Raw genomic sequence first — 20,334 nt, 5'->3', positions numbered from 1 at the left:
ATTACTCTTATTCTCCACAAATGAAATGCTATTTACAAGGTCAGATGCATAAGGCACTGGGACTCCAGATCATGACCCACACCTGGTGGGTATACATCACTTACCTACCATTCAACAGACTGAAAGGAAGGGGTCAACAGCATTTAAACCTGTATTAGAGTATCACTGGCTTCTCACATATTTCCCATCTGAAACCAACCCCCCAACAAAGTCAGTTAACAGCCACAGCTGCACACACCTGCCTATTTGGGTGACCCGTGTCTTTGCTCTTCATGGTCTCATATCCAGGCACCCGGGGACGTCGGCTCATCTGGAGGGCCACCAGGTCCTTCATGATCGAGTTCAATGCCTCCTGCTCGTCTGCAAAGAAAGAGAGCACATGGGCTAAGACACTTTAAAACGGACCACAAAAGAAAGTAGTTTCACAAGTTGTATGACTCACACGCAGGGAGTTCTGCCCAGGTGAAATGACAGATCCTGTAACTAAACGACATAAATTTGCTATCTGTGAAAAGAGGATAGCTGAGATCAGACTATGGCAAATTGAATTTTAATGGATTCTAACAGTTCTCCAATCAGATTTCTGGCAGCAATATCTACCTATTCACTGGGAGCGAGAGAGGTATTCAAACAAACCAATTCTTCCAGTGCCAGAGAAACTCAACCAGGAAAAATAGATGAAAACTTGGAGTGAAGTGAAAAACAACACAGCACAGTGTAGCAGGGTACTGAGTAAAAAGATGAATTCACGGAGAAGCAATTATGAGACAGAATCAGTCACAGACTTATCCTTCAAGTACTGTAGGAAAGCATATTTAAAAGGTACCAAACAAGGTTGCTGCTTTAAACAGAAGTTGTTTCACAAGCCTAGCCTCTGAATGCCCCTTCCCAACTCTTTACAAGTTTATAGGCCTTCTGCTTCCCACGGGGAAGTCGAAAGGCAATTCTATTGTTTTTCTTCCCTAACCAAGCAAGCAGTGCATTGTCTCTGCCTTATTGGTATTACTTTTAATCCCCCTTTCTTGAAATAGCATAGAGCACTAGAGTTCTCATGTACTGAAGACAACTGGCCAAAACCGAGAACCTAAAACCAGGTCAATTCTACGTTTTGCCAAATTCTCCCAGGTCCTTCAAGAGATCCTTGTCCACTCAAATAGCAGTGGGAGGTTAAAAATAAACAGGTCTGTTGATCTGCAAAGGAACATTAGGAATGAGTTGTTATACTTGCTTTCGTGACAAGTGAGTCACTTACGGACTTGGGGCACACCTTAAAAGAAGCAAGCTCAAGACTCCACCCATAGAGTGTGCCTATTTTCTGCCCTTTATCACTGTCCCTTGAAAATATTCTAATACCCTGTGTAAAGGAAAGACCAGCATGGAGCATAGGAAGTAAATGGGATCATTCACCTCTCCCCTTGTCCTGGACCAAATCTGCTCGGGTGCCCTACTTGCCCTCTGAGGAGGTGTAGAAAGGAAGGAGAAGGGTACCCATGAAGAGACCTCTGCCTGATCAGAAAAGTAAAATTAGATTTAAGACTTGTAAGAAAAACACCATTAGAGTAGCTTCCTTTCTAATTCCACTTCAAAGTACATACAAAAGTACGAGTGATACAGTTGTGGTACAAAAAGAATGAAGTAAATGAGGTAACAAATGAGGACGAAGCAGGTATTTACACAAAGACACTTATTAAAAAATTAAAACTCATACATCCCATCAATTATTTTATATTTTCTCACAATTTACCTGTAGGCTCCTTAAAGAAAGAGAAGTTGCTTGGTTTTTGTTTTTTAACCTCCAAACCAAGATTTTAAAACTAGAGTATAACACCTAAACTATAATGACTGGCTTATATACAAATAATATAAATATATGCATTTATATTGGAGAAGGAAATGGCAACCCATTCCAGTGTTCTTGTCCGGGAAATCCCATGGACAGAGGAGCCTGCTGGGCTACAGTCCAGGGGGTCGCAAAGAGTCGAACACGACTGAAGCGACTTAGCATACACACATGCACTGATGTTAAGTTTAACATAAATAAGTATAAAATTATATATCATTAAATATTATATATGTATAAAATTATTGGACCAACTATAATAGTAAATGGGGGCTTCCCAGGTGGCTCAATGGTAAAGAATCCGTCTGCCAACGCAGGAGACGCAGGTTCAATCCGTGGGTCAGGAAGATCTCCTGGAGGAGAGCCGGGTGGGCTACAGTCCATGGGGTCTCAAACAGTCAGATACGACCGAGCGACACATGCACACACTTAACAGAAAACTGGGATCACTATGATTATGACTAGATGGCACGAAAGGGGTGTTTTCTGAGGAGCATCCCTTGATAGTCCTAACAGCAGAATGCATGTAATTTTCAATATCAAGGAAACCTGCCTTAGAACTGAGAATAGTTGTCTCAACTCAGATATTGAAACAAAATGGATGTGCATATTCATACACAGATACACACATGCTTTTCAAATCAAATCTGTGACAAGTATGATTAGAGAAATTGTTTCTAATTCTGTATAAGATGATGCTATTATAAGAGCTAGTTTATCAGGTTGACAAACTCTGTTTCCAGGAAGCTAACCAATTCCTGGCATTACTTAACGGATAAACTTGTTTGGTAGTTCCAGCACTGAGAACACACTGGAGGAATGGTTTGGCTCTATCTCCTGGAATCCAGGACAACTGACACAAGTGAAATATAGCTATAGAATCTGCTGTTTTGTCAGAGTTGCATACATTTCTAGAGGCAAACTGGTTCTTAAACTGATATTTCAAACTGAGGAGATGGATAAAGACGGGATGCACATCAAGTGGTTCTCTCAGGCATTTCTTCCTGGATTGGGATTTTAACTGAATTATCTGTGCTACCATATGCATTCCTTTAAAAAAAAAAAATTAACAAATAGCTTTCTTAGAGTGCAGCAGTTATATGGACCTTGGAATCAGAAAGACTTGGGTTTTAAGGAGCCCTTAGACAAATCATCTATTCTCCCTAAACCTCAATTTCCTCATCTGTAAAATGTACATAATAAAAGTATCATTACACAGAGCTGCTGTGAGACTTAAGAGGGGGGAAAAAAAAAACCTTACAAATTATTCCTCATGGTACCTAATGCTGAAAAAATGCTGGCTATTATCATCAGTGGGGAAAAAAAGGTTAATGGGAAAAGACTGGAGGCCACAATCTATCCTAAACTTTATTTTAGAATTTTTATTAATCATTAACAATAGCCATTTACTGACTACCTATCATGTATTATACATTAAGACAGTTTCGAAAGATACTTTCAGGTACTCAAATTCTAGGGGTAAAAAGACAAACAACACACAAATACAAGGTTATGCAAATAAAGAGACCGAATTAGACAGGATACATAAACACACGTGTAAAAAAGTTTTTTTACAGCGTGAGTAGCAAGGGGTTATATAGATAATTTTACAGAATAAACATTTTTTCAAAAAAAGAAAGCTGTTCCAGCTATGGATGAGAGCTTTATAAATGAACTGAGGAGGAGAAGGGACATGAAAGCAAGTGAACAGCGGAGGAAAAGAAAAGAGGCTCAGGGACTGATGCCAGTGAATACTCATGTCAACAAGAAGAGTAGGAAGAAGATGTGTGAGCACAGAAGTCTTTAAGAGAACTATAAACAAACAAACAAAAAGTAACACCACAGACGCTAAGACCAAAGAAGAGCAAGGGCGGGCAGGTCCAATAGGGTAATAGAGGCAGAAACATCTTGACAGGGAATCGAGAAGCTGAAGATTAAAAGAAAATTGGAAGTAGTGGAAATCAATAATTCCTTTATGTACTTCACACGTGAACAAGTTGAGGCAGAGGTAAGAGTATGCTATAACCTTGAAAAGATTTCCAAAGGATGGGGGTGGTATGACACACCTCAAAGCTACCAGAAAGAAGCACAAAGGAAGAAGTTAATTCTAGAGATTAGGGGGTTAAAGATCTAGGGGTGAGGAATATTCATAGGGAAAAAAAAAAGAAGGGATCTATCAAACAGGGTTTACAATTCAGGCTTAAAAAGTGGAAGCTCTGTCAGCAGTCTCAAGCAGATAGCTATCCGTAATTATCCAGCAGTGAGTACTTTTTCTTCTGATATCCTGACCTAAGGCGTGGGGGCTGCCAGGCAAACACACTCCTCGTTCATTAACCCCAGCAGGAAGTCACTCTTCCAGACTAAGCTATTACTTCTATCTAAAAGCAGGGTCTTAAGGCACTCCCACTTATGAATTCCCTTGGCTAAAACCCCAGAAAAGTTTCCAGAAGCAACATGTTGTTGGATAAACACTGTTGTCCTGCATGATGCCAGACACTCTTTTTCCCATACATACAACTCCCAAATTTAATCTCTGTTTTCATTTAAATGATTTCTTCATCTTGACAATGCTCTACTCTACCCAACTTTTGTCAGATCATCTGATCACACTGCTCAATCAGGAGATCCTGTTCTGATTCAGTGTCTGTGAGTCTGATTTTACTACCTTACTGTCCATGACATGTTACATACCCGCACGGTTCTCCTCCACCCTGTCCATCTGGGCAAACATCATCTCCTAGTATAATAAGTATAAGCAAAAAGGTCTGATCCTCAATTCACAACAAACATTTTTCCTTTTTCCTTCAAGGCCCTGGTTGAAAACTTTGCTAGGTTGCAAAGTCAAATTCTGGGGTTTATTTTTCTGTTTCTGTGATATAACAGTCCTTCAATATTAGTTGATAACTCAAAATTTAAAAATACATATTACAAAGTACGCTATTGCTTCCTCATAAGAATCCATATATCACCATCATATTTTATTTTAAGTTAATGAAATTAACCTTTGAGGCCTGAGGACTATAGATAATGTATGTCAATCTCAAAACTACAGAACTGATCTCTCCATCCAATGTATCTTTACAGTTTTGACAAGGTATCTATAACACCGCTTATTTGTTTATTGTTTCTGGTTCACCTTACCTAACTATAACTTCTTAAATACAGGATAAATAAATGTACAGGGACATGTACTGTATCTGACACAGAAGAGATGTTCAATAAAAGGGGCAAAGGAAAAATGGATAGCTTAGTCAGAACCAAGAAAACTGCTTCTTATCCTCTATGTATTTCACTAAATCATGCTCAGTTGGACTGATATTTACTTTTTATAAATGCCTAAAATTCAGTTTTAAAGCCAACCATAATTTTGTTAAACATCAGAAGTCTAGTTGTGACATAGCCATGTTGAGTCATTAATCTATGATCCCAATTTCAATTAAAAAACAGTTGCCAACTATTTAGATCTACACAGGCAGTCAGATTCTAGCCAAACTGAACTGAGATTAGTCTAACTGGGAGCTTCCAACAGCCTTGAAACAATTCTGACTTCAAACCAAGTTATCAAACCAGAACCACACCATCCTAATCCTACACTCAGTTCCCGTTCCTGTAATGTTTCCAAGTTGTTACATATTTTTCAGTTAATACTTCCCACCAAATTTTAGATTGCATTTATAGAGCATGTCCCAAGTAAGCACTAGCAAATTAATCTTAGGTGTAATTAGCAGCATTTGCCACTATGATTACTAAAACCAGGAGGGAATTTTGGTGTGACCAAGAAAAAACGACCAGTCAATTTCCAGTTTTTTTATAACCACAAAATATCAAAGCCAAAAAAAAAAAAAAAAAAAGGCCAAAAACAAACAAAAAGAGTATTTCCTATTATTTACAAGGATAAGTGTAATTTCCACTAGAAAGTTACTGGGGCTAACTGCCAATATAAAATCTGACCTGTTTTCATTACCAACACAAGCTGTCAAACAAGCTTGAGTCTGGGGCTTAGAACAGCTCAGGAAAATATGACTGTTAACCAAGGAACCTGAAGGCCAAGGATTCAAATTAGTTTTAGTCCTTTCCTCACTGGGCTGGAGTTTAACAAGTATAATAAAAATATTAATAAGTCTATGTTTCTCCCTTATTACCCCTTTAACTTATTTAGGACTACATACATCAACTAACGCATGCTAACCTGGGAATCTGACTTTTCATCATTTATATCACCAAAATGGAAACGAGTACTTAGGAGAGAGACTCCGGTGTGTATATGTTTGTACAGACACCCTTGCTGAGCCCTATACAAAGCAAACTGAAGGTCAGGTTCTAAGAGAATCCAGTACTAGTTCTAAGCACATGTCAAGGTCATCTACTTAAAAGAAAGTGAGAATGGTATGAGGGAAGAGTGCTGAAGAAAGCCAGGCAGGGGTTCTTAAATCAGCTTGTCTGCCGATTAATATACTGCAGCCACCAGGCAAGTTAATTTTGCCCTGTCTCACTTTCTTCATGTAAAAACTGACATGGGAACAAATGAGAAGATACTGAGTTTTGGGTCCTTTTTCCTGTGGGGCTCTGGACCCTATCTACATAGTTCCTTTCCTTCCCATCATTGTCCCTCCATATACTCACACATTTAAACTTTTTGAAATGATCTTGAAATGCGAAAACAGGCTGACCTCTATTTTATCATTAGGCACGAGATGTAGTCAACACATCTGGACACTAATTTAGCAGTCGAGAAAGTGGAAAATAGGAGGTCTGCACACCCTAAAGTATTCACACTCCCCTTTGGGATTTAAGCCTGTCCCCACAGGATAAAAAGGAAAGACTGATTAGAAAAACTATCACAAATGTAGGTTCACAAATCAATTCAAAGATTTAGTGTGATCATCAAATTCCAGAGCACAAGATAAATGTGTGAAACCTGGGGAGGACAAGAAGAATTATGTTCCCCATTTACAGTAAATGCTCAACGAGTACTTGTTGAATTACGTATTTATTCAATAAATACCAGGCCTCACTGAGTTCCTTTTCTGCTTACTGTCACAGACTTTGCCTAGAAAAGCAAGCACTTCTGAAATAAAGCATGGGAAGGAAACAGCCCAATAAATGAAGGAACCCACTCTTTACTGTAGAGGGGCAGCATGGAACAGAACAAGGCGATTCATTCAAAGCCAGAGTGTAAAGATGGGCCACAAAAGATTAACTGCCCAATGTGACACAGCAAACACTTAACCTCCTACAAAAACGACTTGACCTTGCCATAGGGCAGAGCAAACATTAATGTTCCCTCTTTGCAGATGGAATCAGTGGCTGTGCAAATGATCCCTTTACTGAAGTTTACCCCTTGATTAATTAGGACAATACCAAATACTTCGCAAAACTTGCCACTGCAGACAACCGTATCAAAATAACTGATCCAATAAGAGAAGCACAGTACATCGAACATGTTATTGCTACTTAATGTAGTCCAATAGTTGTCTGCTAGATTACCACAAAGGACATGAAATAGATAATTCAGTTCAAATGCTGCGTGTGGAAGACATTAAAAGCGTGCCTTAGACTACATCTTCACAACAGAAATTGCAACTATCGATTAAAAAGGAAATGATTTCACAGAGATTCTTTTGTGTAGTGAATGTTTCTCTCTTTCAAAAGTTACATAATTTCAGGGAGACCGCTAGATTAAACTAATGGATGTAAAACACTGCAAGGAGATTTTTCAAAAAGTAGGATGGGTATTATCACTGGCAGCCGATTCCTAAACTCCAGCAATCTGCGTGCAGCTCGCATTTCTCAACCGCGCGCTAGATAACAGTGATTGCCATTTTAGTCACCTCCCAGCCGGTCTCCCCGCACGCCCTCCCCCCTGCGCTGGGGCGCGCACAGGGCTCGAGAGCAAAGCCCCGGGAGCTCTCACAGGCCGGCCTGTGTGAGCAAAGGGAAGGAAATGACACAGGCAGGAAAAAAAAGCAAATCAAGGAAAAGACCCAACAGCAGCTAGGCCTGCACCAGCCTCCAGCCCGGGCCCCACACTGCGCTCGCGCTCCCCCGCCCTCGGGCTCGGGGTCCCGCTAGCTCGGCCCGGAGCGGGTTGCTCCGCCGAGCACGGGCCCTCGACCCGCCGCCGCTTCCTCGGGATGTGCTGGCCGCGCGGCCCGGAAAGAGGCGGCCGAGTGGGCTCAGCGGGTCGGGGCCGCCCTTGAAGGCCGGGGGAGCCAGAACCCCCGCCCGGGCCGCGGAGCCGCTAAGCCGCGAGCGGGGCGGGCGGGCGCCGGCGGTCCGCAGCCCCGGCCGGGCGGGCTGTCCATGCCTGTCAGGCGGCGGCCCAGGGTCCTCCTCCCCTCAGCCCGGGGCGGGGCGACGCGAAGCAGCGCGGGCACAGGCCGGGGCGGTGGCGACACTCACCCATGGTGGCGATGGCGGCGGCGGCGGCTCCGGCCCGAGTGTCACCTCCGCAGCCGGAGCTGCATGCCGGGGGCCCGGGCGGCGGGGACGGCAGCGGGCCTGGCTCCGCGCGGGGGGCGCGGGCTGTGCTCCGGGCCCCCGCCGCCTCCCCAGGCTCCGGCTCCGGCTCCGCCCGCAGCCGGGCGCTGTGGCATGGGCAGGGTGGCCCGCTACATCCCCGGAGCTCCTCGGCTCGGCCCAGCCCGGCCTCGGCGGCGCCGCTCGGCCCGCCCGACCGCCAGTCCCTCAGTCCCGAAGTCGTTCCGTCCGGCCGCCGTTCTCCACCTCAGGAACGCTCCGAAAAACAAACCGCTGGTCGCGCAGCTCGCCCCCCTGTCTGTCACTCATCCCAGCACCCGCCAATCCTAGCCAGCCGCTGGCCCTTGGTGCCACCCCTCACTCACTTCACCAGCCAATAACAAGGAGGAAGTCACTGCCTCCGCCGCCCCTCCTCCCCCAGCTCTCTCCAACACCCTAACTCTCAGCCGCCAGCTAATCAACGGCACCCCTCGATGAACCAATCCCGCCTACTCTCGCAGGATGCGAATAGGCGAAGCCAAAGCAGTTTCGGAGGGTTGTCTACCCTCTGCCAATCATCGGAACAGCTCCCGGTTCACTCCGCTGCTAGCCAATCACGTAGCACCCTCCTCTGAGCACCCTCCTCTGCGCATCCCTCGCAGACTTGCCCGCCCTCTCTCCCCAGGAGGTGTGGGTTTTTCCAATCACAGCTCGCGCTTGAGGCTCCGCCCACATTCCCACCTCCCGTCAGTCACCCAAGTCTCGGCTGGCGCGCGGGCTGGCGCGGTTCCCCGCCGGCTACTTTGGGGCTGGAGTTTAGGAAGACGTTTGGAGGGGCCCCATTGCCTCCCGCCCTTCCAGCTCCCCGCGGTTCCTGAGGCTGACGTCCTGCCCCTCCGTGTCCCCACACCAGCGCGTAATAAGCGTGGAGGGTTCTGGCTCTGAGCGCTTCCCGGCGTGTGGCCACCTCTGCCGCCGGACCCCCAAGCAAGTCCTCCGGTCCAGAGGCTGCGCTTGCCGGGAGGCAGGAGCGGTTTACCACTGCCTGCCTTTTCCTGGGTCTCAACAGCCACACACCCCAAGGGGCTGGGGTAGTGCCGGGAAGTGGGTCCTAGGAATCTGCTGGCGAGGGCCGAAACCATTAAGTGAGGTTCTTTCGGGAAGAAAACTTTTTTTCCGGTCATAAAAGCAACACAAGCTCTGTGTATTAAAATTGAAAAAAATAAAAATTTCACCCCAGAGATATTTTGTCTCTTTCCTACATAAATATACAGCGTTTGATAAAAACGGCTTCATATTGTTTTGTAGTGTGCTTAAATTTTATCCTGTTTTCCCGTGCCACTTAATATTGTCCCAAAACAATTGTGCTTGACTGCATGACATTTCAAAATAGAGATGACCATAATTAATTTTCCCAGCTTCCACTGTTCAGCATGTTATACACCTCCATCTTCAGATTCCAAGGCCGTCACAATCCGGGCTCCCTTCCTCAGGCCCCTGTTCAGTGTAAGATAAATCAGACGCCAAAAACATCTTCCTCTGATGTCGCTTTCAACTGTCAACTAAGAACCTTTAGTGGTGGCTTTGCCTCGGGTATCAAATCTCTTAAGAATTACTTTAGACCTTTTTCTTTAAATCCACCTCTTAGATTTAGGAATATTTGCCTGTATTCAGCAGCATCTCTTGGAATGTCTAAAATACAACTCCAGTTTAACATGTTTTACACTGAATTCTTGATTCTTTCCCCCTTCCCCACAAAACCTTGCTCCTCTGTTTTCCCAGTGGTAAAAATACACACCTAGGAGGCATCTTTCTTCATTTCACTCTTTCTCTAACATTCCTCTGTCCAATCATCCAGCAAGTCTTTTCAGCTCTCCTTTAAAAATGTATCTGAATCCAACTACTCACCACTTCCACCCTGGTGCAAGACACCACCCTACATACTGGGTGACTGCCTAACTGGTTTCCCTGTTTCCTCTGTGACCATCTAACAAATGATGCTCCACACAGCAGCCAGTGATCCTTGTAAAATGTAATTAACATCATGTCACTCCCTGCTCTCAACCTTCTGAGGGCTTCCCATCAACACACAGAACAGGTTCAAACTCTGTCATGGCCATCTGGGCCCAAAAGGAGTTGGCCCCCGCCATCCTCTCCCACCTCACCTCTCCAGCTCCCTCAATCACTCCAGCCACACTGGCCTTCTTTCCACACTTTGAGCTCACCAGGCTCAGGACCTTTGCCCTTGCCCTTCGTTTCACCTAGAATGCTCTTCCCACAGCTAATTCCTCCATTTCATTCAGGTCTGCTCAAATGTCAACTCTCAAAAGTGCCTAACCACACCATCCAAAATAGGCCCTCTCCCCTCCAACATTTTATATTTCCATATGCTGCCTTATTTTTCTTCGTAGAGCCTGAAATTATACAGTTTCCTCCGACTACAATGAACATAAGCCATGTAGAAGCAGGGACTATGTCCCGTTCACTGCCCTGTCACCAACACTTAGAACAGTGCCTCGCACATAGTAGCACATGCAGTACAGCAACATTAAGTCTTTAGCTGGAAAGAGCCTCCTGATTTTTCCTCTACATTCCTAGCAACTGCTTTTTTTGAGGACTCCATTTCCATTGTCTGTCACTGAACCAGCCATCTCAAACATCCCCATGCTGCGGTCATCCTACTGGGCTTTCTTCTGAACTTCAGAGGCATCACCCACTGAGTATTCTGCAGGTACTTCAAATTCCACAGGTCCAAACTGATCTGATTGTTTTCCTCCATGGTTCTCATTTGCTCTCTCCATCATAGGTTCCCCAATTTGGATGCTTTTGAGTTATCAAACTTGAAGATATCTTCCTCTCCATTTCCCTTCCCCGACAGCTAATCCTGACCATGTCTCCAATCTGTCCACTCCTCTCCCTGTCCCAGCTCCACCATCCTAGTTCAAACCTCCCAAGTCTATTGGAGTATTTAGTGTAACAGCTTCTCAAGATCACTCCCATCACAGGGTGACCTTTTAAAATAGATTCCTGATCCTGCCATGATCTCCTGAAAGATTTTACAGTCCCCATCACCCTTAGGAAAAGTCGAATACATCAATGTAGTTAAGAAGGACCTGAAACCATTCCTTCTCCGACCATAAGTTTTTCCATTTCCCACCTCCAACAACCCCATCATTCAAATTCTCTTTTCTGGCCACACAGAACCACTGGTAGTTCCTCAAATATGACCCTCTCTTGCCTCTAACCTTTGCATATTCACTATCTTGAACACCCCTCTCCTCCATTCTTGCCCCCACCCTCATTCTTTCAGGGAAGAAGTAAGCCTAAACACTACTCCCTTCAGGAAGCCTTTCCAGGCAGAAAGCCCTAAATCTGGGCACCAGAGCACCTAGTACTTTATTCATCAAAGCACTTGTCTTACTCTACTGTAACTGCCTTTAAGAAAGTAAGCAGAAAGACAGAAGTTGGGCCTCTCCTTTGGGGTTGGCCCGTTCCCATGTCTCGGGAGTGTACTATCCTCTAACAACAACAACAACAACAACAAAAAAAAAAATATATATATATATATATATATATATATATATATATATCAAAAAATTAGAAGCTGTGTCATTGAAAAAAGATGGCCTACCATCTTTCATGGCACATTCAAAAAACAAATATTTGTTGAATGAATAAGTGAACCTCTGATGGGGATGTTGCTAACTATTGTTATTTCCTTTAGTTCTGTATTTTATCTTCCCTTTCTATGTTGTTTCTCTCCTCCCCCTTCATTTTCCCCATGTGAAGCCTCCCAACTGGGCCAGGCCTTCTCAGGTCTATCACCCTAGTTGTACACTGAGTAGGTGCTTCTGTTTAAGCACCTGAGTCATCCCTGACCTCAAGGTTCATGACCTAACCCTAGAGCTCAGGGCCTCAGGGTACTGGTCCCACTAAGCAGTCACTCACAACCAGCTGCACACATTCCTTTTCATTTTTCAAGAGCACAGGACACATGACAGGGAACAACAAATACCAATGAATAAATTCTCTGAAGAAAGCTGAGCGCCGAAAAATTGATGCTTTTGAACTATGGTGTTGGAGAAGACTCTTGAGAGTCCCTTGGACTGCAAGGAGATCCAGCCAGTCCATCCTAGAGGAGATCAATCCTGGGTGTTCATTGGAAGGACTGATGCTGAAGCTGAAACTCCAATACTTTGGCCACCTCATGCGAAGAGTTGACTCATTGGAAAAGACCCTGATGCTGGGAGGGATTGAGGGCAGGAGGAGAAGGGGATGACAGAGGATGAGATGGTTGGATGGCATCACCGACTCGATGGGCATGAGTTTGAGTAAACTCCGGTGATGGAGTTGGTGATGGACAGGGAGGCCTGGCGTGCTGCGATTCATGGGGTCGCAAAGAGTCGGACACGACTGAGCGACTGAACTGAACTGAACTGAAATTCTCTGAAGGGATAGCTCAATGAATTTGGTGTAAAACAGGTAGACAAACCAAAAAACCTATCACCTGATTTGATGAAAATTCTTTTAATTCAGAGGTAACACAGAACATATTCAGATCACCAGTTCAATCAGTTAGGTTCTCTGCTTTGTTAAGGAAGGAGGTAAATAGATTTTTACATCTTTACATTTTTACATATTGACATTTACGTCTAAAGAAAAACTGTTTTGCGTTTTGTAATTCCACTTCTATAAATTTATCGTGAAGAATACTTTGCAAGAGAGCAAAGGTAAAAAGTATTCATTGTAGCATCTTCTGTAAGATAAACAATCCAAATATCCATTGATAGAGACTAATAAAATAAAATAAATTATGACACATTAATTAAAAATAAAATTAATTAATAATAATAAAATACTATGTAGCCACTAAAAAGAAAGAAGTAGACTTCTCCATCCCAATACCAAAAGGCATCTAGGATATATTGTGAAGGGGAAGGAGAGGGTGAGGGACAGGTTACAAAGCAGATACACATAGGGTGGTCACGTTTCAATTTTTAAAAAATGTTCATTCAGGATACATGTATATGGATGGCTGAGTTGCTTTGTTGTACACCTGAAACTATCACAATATTGTTAATTGACTCTAGTCCAATATAAAATAAAAAATGCTTAAAAAAAATGTTCATTCATACTTAGTGGGAAAAAAGGCCAACATATATTGAATACTTACTACTGCCAGGCACTGTTTTAAGTGCTTAGCATATATTAACTTATTTAACAGTTCTCAAGACAACTCTATGACATCTATGTTATATGTTCTCAAGAGAAAAAAAAAAAAGTAACCACACGACTGAATTTCCATGGTTAGCTGGAGGCAGAGCCTTCACTGTTCCAGTCTGATTCAGCCGGGGCCCCTGGCAGAGGTGCAGCAGCTACATACTACATGAGCGTTTCCCAGTGAGAGTCAAGGCTGCGGACAAAGCCTGTCACTGATACTTCCATCCTACTGAAAGGACACTTGAAAGTGAGCCCAAGCCAGCTCAAGGTGCTAAATGATTTTGTTGTTAAGACACTAACCAAAGATAAGGCAAGCCAGGACCAGACCCCATTCTTTTGGCTTCAAGGTGCACTTGAATCCCAGGTGCTCACATGTTGTCTCCTTAGTAGGAGGATAACGTGACTAGTTTTCTTCTTTTTAAAAAATGCTTCCCTAATAAACGTAATACATGAAAATAAAATTCAGTTATAATATCACCACCCAGAGATAATCAGTTTTGCTGGTATACTTCCTTCTAGTCTTTTCTTAAAATTTCATATATACAGCATCATATATATTTTAAAATCTGGACCACACTATACACACAGTTTTTAATCTTTGTTTTTCATTTAACATATTGTAAATGTTTTCTCTGACATAAAATATTCTTTAAAAAATAATTTCTAGTGGCAAAACAGCTCATACCATCTTTATTGAAATTTTCAGTTAAATAGCTATTTAACTATTTAACCTAGGTAGCTAAGGATCTCTTGGGTCAGAACTTTCTGAGTAAGCTTTCACTTCTGCCTTTTCCATATTAACTCCAGGAAGACTACAGGGCACCGCCAGGGGTCAGTGCAGAGCTGTCTAGGATGTCTTGATGCAAACTGGTTTATAGAAGAATTCGCAGTAACAAATCCTATCTATTAGATCAGAGGACTATCCACATGGGTAACCAAGTTCCCTTCTCGAGCAGGTTTCCTTAGTACAAGATTACTCATATCAGAAATGGTCACATTTCTCCAAATTAATCTATATTCAACTTTCACAAAACAGAGCTATTTTATAAACCAAGGTCTATGAACGCAAGACGGAGTTTTCACCTGCTTGGTATGAGATCATCTGTGCATAAAATACTTGGCCTGACTATTTTATAGGTTTGTTTTGAAAGTCGAATAAATAAAATATGAAAGTATCTTATAAATTAGGAAGTGGCATTTAAACTTTACGTTGCCCTGTTTTAATGATGTGCTATTCAGATATTTAGATGAGTTATCTCCTATAAAAACTAAAAATCCCAGGTAGTACCACCATTATGAAATGAGGTATAAGGGCACATGCTTTGGCACCATAATGGGTTATTTAATTGATTTTCTTCCCGTAGGCTTCACTCTCCAGCTGAAGTCATCATGGAATTAGTAATCTATTTTTGCTAGAAAGTGAAGCTATCACTTAAAAGCCAATTTGGTTTTAGTTCTTCTCCATCCTAATTTACCTAAGGCTCCTTGAGGAAAATTACACTGAGCTCAGAACTGCCTTAACCAACTTAAAAGGAGGTGAATAACAGGGATCAAAAAGCCACTCCAGACCCCACATATCTGACGGGCTCCAGCACAGGTGGTCGGCACTCCTGGTGTCCCTAAACCTAGAAGTGATTCTTAGCAGCAAAAGGCACCATGGCTCCTATTTCCCATCTGGCCAGGCTCCTGACTCAGCTCTTTACCCTTCTTTCTGTTCTCATTTCCTTTCCAGTTCCCAGTGCCCCATCATCCAACTGGCATCAGGGATTAAGAGGGGCCAGAGTTGGACATTCTGGGCATCAGGCAGCTTTCAAAACCAGGTTGGTGTTTCTTTTCCTGAGTGCAGCCCACTGATGGGTTCACTCAGCAGTGAAAGCACTCAGAACACAGAGGGACCTGGACAACGCAGGGCCTGGGAGTCCCATACATTGGCACCCTTTGGGCTAGAGCCTTAAGCTCTCTGGCAGAAGGATACAGAGGCCACAGGAAGAGAACAAGGATGCATGCACAGCAGTTCACATTGCCCTCGGACAGCTCCCGGAGAGAGAGATCCTGTGTCTTCTCCCTGAGGTCCAATGTCTTAGAGCAGATCCAGCACGGGGGATCAATTGAACAGGTTGTAAGTCCAGTTCCTGGTACACAGTAGGTGTTTGATTGACATTAGGTATGTGAAAGAACGACAGATTTAGGCCATTAGACCAGCACTAGAACACACAGCACCTGGAGGGAGTCACGTTTCTATGGTCAATCAAAAAAATACAGTCTTGGGACTGGAGTAGTGGAACTAAGCCTACAGACTTAAAAGAAAGTCAAGAGGGTCCCACCAACTGGACACAAACCCAGGAAAACTCAAGTCACACAATAGCAGGCCAGCTATTCAGGTCAATAATTACTGTTATTACTGAAGAGTAGTTTCTAGTACATGGGCCTTCAGGGCACCTACTGTCCCAAGGGCCAGATTCCTGAGATCAGAACTTGACCAGCTGAATGGCCACACCCCCCACATCGAGAAGGATGTGGGGGACTCACCCAGGAGGGCTCAGACACCATCAGAACTGACAAAGAGGCTTCATGGACGTGCAGGGATTCAGCTGACCACAAAGCTGCAGGTCTATGCTTGCTAACCTGCTAGGCACCCCCCCCCCCCCCCCACAACCTGAGTCCCAGGGGACACTGCAGAAGCTTGTGCTCCACAATAGGCCACCTGGAGGCACGTACAGTCTGGCTACTCAATGTTGTCATAGACATGGATCACGTCATCGTGGTTGCCGAGCGCCTGGATGAGATGGGCAGCCTGCTCCAGGTCGGGGTCAGCCAGCTGCACCTTTGTGTTGGGGATGAACTCTAACGTACAGGACACAGAACACAGTCCCAGGGAGTCCAGTTTCTTCCTCACTTGATGCAGTGAAGAGGCATCACAAATAAACTAGGGACAAAGCAAAGTCAGGAGGTAAGGAGCCAGGAGATAACAAGACAAAGCTGGACAGAAGTTTGCAAACACCTGCATGGAATTCCTGAAATGTATTACTGGGTTTAAGTCTTCACTGGCAGAAACAGAGTGTTCAACGCTCTGAATCCTTCTCATTGTCCTCAGGAGAGTAAGTCCTATCCAGTATTCACTTAATAAACTGTCTGTGTAATAGGTGAGCTCTTCATCTCACCTGTCCCCCGGGCACAGGACAGAAGAGACTGAGAGAAGAATACTTAACGTGTCTATCAGGGCCCTCTCGGCAGTCCACCAGACACCAAGGCCTCTTACTCACTTTAAAAATGTTCTTTTCCTCTTCGTCTTCAGTCTCCTTGACATCCTCGGCTCCAGCTTCTATTGCCAGCTCCAGGGCACGCTCTAGGTTCACAGGTTTCTTCTCTCTGTCCTCCTCTCCAACCACAATCACCCCCTTTTTGTCAAAGGAGTGGCGAGCTCCTTCGGCCATCATTCCCCTAACAGGCGAGGAAATGGGCCAGAACAGATGCCTTTAGACACTCAGCCTCCACACAGCACTGCCCAGCACTCATTCCCACCCCACCCCCAGAGTATAAATAGACATGGAGCAGCTCTCTTCCTGAAGAAGATGCAGCTACCTCTGGGCAAGGGAATAATCTGAACATAACACTAACCCTCTGTTTTATTTTGATTAATTAATTTGGCTGCCCAGGTCTTAGTTGCAGCATGCTTGACCTTTTAGTGGTGACATGTGGGATCTAGCTCCTCTAGGGATCGAACCCAGGCCCCCTGAGGAGCGTGTAGTCTTAGCCACTGGACCACCAAGAGAAGTCCCCAACCCTCTATTTTCTGCCCCGACTGGAGTTTGGAGGCTGCCAAGACTTTGCTCATCAATCCTGTCCAACTGAGAGTACACTGCTGGCAGGATATTTCAAGACCTGGACATTCTGTGGACAGATGAGACAATAGGACACAGCATTCCTCTCCACCTGTCCTTCGGGTCCTTCCCACTACAGGACACATCAAAGGAGAACAAACAATCCCACGTGGGTTCTGCTAAGGATGACATGTGTGTAAAACCTGAAACCCCACCAGGAACCACAGTACTTACCTCACCCAGAATCAGAACCTAGAGACTCTGCCCCCTTCCACTCTCCCCAGACACACACCTACCCATTCTTGTTCAGGATGTGTTTGATGTCCGAGTGGCACTTGGAGCTACTGTTAGATAATGCCTCAATGAGAAGAGAAGAGCCACCGGGGCCTCGGCCCTCATACAACAAATAAATGCCCTTGGTTTTCTGCAATAGATAACACAAACACATTTTCCTAATTCCCTCCTCCATGCCAGCCCAGGCACCACAAACACCACAAAGTTGACTCCATGGAATGCGCTCTCTGGAGTGAAGCCTAGGCTCTTAAGGCTCTAATTCTGTCCTCCCTCTCTGAGAGGAGGCTCTTGGGATCAACGTTTGAGATAACGGGAAGTCCTACCCCTTCCTTGGAAGGCAGTCTGTTTCTCTTGTCCCTGAACAATCAATCACTCATCTCCCAGTTTTGGTTCCTCCCCTTCCCAGCTGAATCCCACATCCACTCCTTCATCACTCCTACTAAAACTCATCCTCATATACCTTATCCTGCATGAAACCCCTGTGAGTCTATCCCTGGGCTGCTGAGTACTGCTAAGAGAAATCACACACCTGGGCCTCATCAAACAGCATGGCCTCAAAATTCAAACAATCAAAAGCTCCAGCGAACAATCTCATGGGGACATCCCACGCTGCCTCTGTTCATTCCTTGCCCACGCACCCTATCTTCACCTCTCTCTCCCTGTCCCCTTGCCCTGCCGTCTTCCCAGGAACACTCAACTGATGACTTCTCTCTCCCTCTTTCACAAAGGAAATAAACGACCACCAGGTGGGGGAAAGGTGTGTGCCTTATCTGCACACACCTGACATGAAGGCGGCGTGTAGGATGGTTCGAAAACAGGCTTTGGGGTCTGTCCGGTTCCCAGTTTGTCATTTTCTGTGTGACTTGGTCAAGTCGCCTAATCTTTCTGTGCCTCAGTTTCCAACTTAAGGTTGTTCCGAGGATTCAGTGAAATTACGCATACAAAGTTTTTATCAAAGAACTTGGCCTCCGGACTTCCCTGGTGGTCTAGTGATTAAGACTCTACTCTTGTGTTTCTACTGCAGAGGGCATGGGTTCCATCCCTGGTTGGGGAACTAAGATCTCACAAGCCACATGATGCAGCCAGAAAAAAAAATAAAAAGAACTTGGCCTGGAGTAAACACTCAATAACTGTACTAAGATGGCTACGACTTCCTCAAATCCTTCCCACCCATCCCAGAGAAGAGGTGTCTCCTCACCTGGACTTGAAGATAATTTCCACACCTGAGTCCTATATCCCAGCCCCTCCCACCATCACTATCATCTGTACCTTTTCTCTTTCTACTGGTTTTTCTCCTTTAAGGCATCAATGTCAGAAAAACAAACTCTTCCTCAACCTAACATCATACTCTGCCCTTTCTTTTCCCCCCAGCTCCTCACAACTCAGCTCACTAGTCTTAGGCTGCAGTTCTGTATAACATCTATACATCCTATTCCTGACTATGCTCCCGTAACTAATGGCCAAGAGTCACCAGAAAGCTCTATGTTGAGGGTGTCAACAACACTGCTTCTCTGATAATTTAAAGTGTGGTGAAAAAAAATAAAAATAAAGTGTGGTGGCCTTCCAAACATGTACTCGGTAGGGGTTGTGATCAATAACAAGAAGGTCAAACCGAGGACACACCTCCATTTTCAGCGCTGCCTCAATTGTTGACTTGGGCATGTGCTTGCTGCGACACACCTCTAGGATGCTGGCCAGGTTGCTGTTGAGCTCAGGGTTGGGGCCTCCTTCTGAGATAGAAAAGAGTAAGCAGAGACATCTCAATAAGACATGAGAGAAAAAAAGGACATCCACGCCCTCTCCTCCCCTCCATCAGCCAAGAGAGACAAGTCACCGCTTAGATTTCGGTTCATTTAGGACACTTTATCCGACGTTTGAATGAAAGCTGGGTAAGTATTTTGGGAAAGACGTTTTCAGTTTATTTGAAATGAAAGGCCGGGGACAGGGGGTTGGGAGACAAGTGAGGGCGTGGGCACAGTGAGGGCGGTAGCTGCCAGCGGTGGGTGACCGCCAGGTTCTCACCTTTAACCGCTAGGCGAATGCTCAAGCTGAGCTTGGAGAAGATGCGACTCCTTTCTGCGTCTTTGGGACCCTTGATGTGCCGGACTTTGGACCACTTGTTGTGCCCCGCGGGTACTTCGGCCGTGAGGTGCAGCGTCCGGCCCCCAGCGGCGCTGCAGCACGGGGGCTCAGGCTGGAAGGCCAGGGCGGAGCGCGTAAGAGCCACCCGGACCCCGGGGCCTCGCTCCCACAAGCACTGGGCAGCAGCCCTGCTCAAGCTGATAACAGCCCGAGCCGCCATCGGCTCCGACCCTGGGCCAAGGTCAGCCCTCCCAGTCTGCCACCGAAACAAGCCCGTCCAGAGCCAGTAGCCTCCTTTGCCCGCCACCGGAGACCCTAAGGCTCAGGCCAGCCCAGGACAGCCGGAATGCCAAGGACGCCGCACCGTCCCCGCAGCAGCCGGGAGTGGGTACAATCGATGGTGTAACACACTTCCTTTCCCTGGTCCGTTCCAAAAACGCGTCCCCACCGCCCGCAAAAGCCGTTCCGCCGCTTGGTACGTGCTTTTCTGTAGCCGCTGAGCAGACCCCAGACCTACGTGAGGCAACCCTGTGCTCAATCCCTTCGGTTGCCTGGGGAACGCCGGACTTTACGTCCCACAACGATCTACTAGAGATGTATCTGGGTTATGAAACTGAT

At 45.2% G+C, this 20,334-nt stretch overlaps 2 protein-coding genes across 5 annotated transcripts in view; both read right to left on the bottom strand.

Annotated features, from left to right (window-relative positions):
• MAP3K3 (mitogen-activated protein kinase kinase kinase 3) overlaps positions 1-8,567 on the bottom strand; it is a 59,017-nt gene extending 50,450 nt beyond the window's left edge. For 3 of the 4 annotated variants that reach the window (XM_061144333.1, XM_061144334.1, XM_061144336.1), the window contains exons 1-2: positions 8,243-8,374; positions 239-360 (exon numbers count right to left, since the gene is read on the bottom strand). In XM_061144333.1, the coding sequence (XP_061000316.1) occupies positions 239-360; positions 8,243-8,246 (126 nt within the window). In that variant the 5' untranslated portion in view covers positions 8,247-8,374. Of the gene's footprint in view, positions 1-238; positions 361-8,242 lie in introns of all 4 variants that reach the window. The other variant, XM_061144337.1, reaches the window with a different exon arrangement.
• A 4,243-nt stretch (positions 8,568-12,810) lies between these two features.
• Positions 12,811-20,109, bottom strand: LOC133057618 (translational activator of cytochrome c oxidase 1). Its single transcript, XM_061144332.1, has 6 exons — positions 19,657-20,109; positions 19,258-19,364; positions 17,637-17,764; positions 16,783-16,960; positions 16,238-16,445; positions 12,811-15,651 (listed from the first exon to the last, which is right to left on the bottom strand). Exons 1-5 carry the CDS (start codon positions 19,934-19,936, stop codon positions 16,245-16,247), a joined length of 894 nt encoding a protein of 297 aa, XP_061000315.1. The 5' UTR covers positions 19,937-20,109; the 3' UTR covers positions 12,811-15,651; positions 16,238-16,244.
• Positions 20,110-20,334: the final 225 nt, after the last annotated feature.

The sequence above is a fragment of the Dama dama genome, chromosome 5 (assembly GCF_033118175.1).
Source record: "Dama dama isolate Ldn47 chromosome 5, ASM3311817v1, whole genome shotgun sequence".
Taxonomy (NCBI): domain Eukaryota; kingdom Metazoa; phylum Chordata; class Mammalia; order Artiodactyla; family Cervidae; genus Dama; species Dama dama.
The sequence above is the reverse complement of the archived record's forward strand: the minus strand, read 5'-3'. Positions and strand labels throughout refer to the sequence as shown.

Coding starts and splice junctions, on each gene's coding strand:
- LOC133057618 (XM_061144332.1), bottom strand. CDS start 19,936: ATGGCGGCTCGGGCTGTTATCAGCTTGAGCAGGGCTGCTGCCCAGTGC. Junction 17,765..19,257: donor AGGCAGCGCTGAAAATGGAG/GTGTGTCCTCGG, acceptor TATCTATTGCAG/AAAACCAAGGGCATTTATTT. Junction 16,446..16,782: donor AGGAAAAGAACATTTTTAAA/GTGAGTAAGAGG, acceptor CTTTGTCCCTAG/TTTATTTGTGATGCCTCTTC.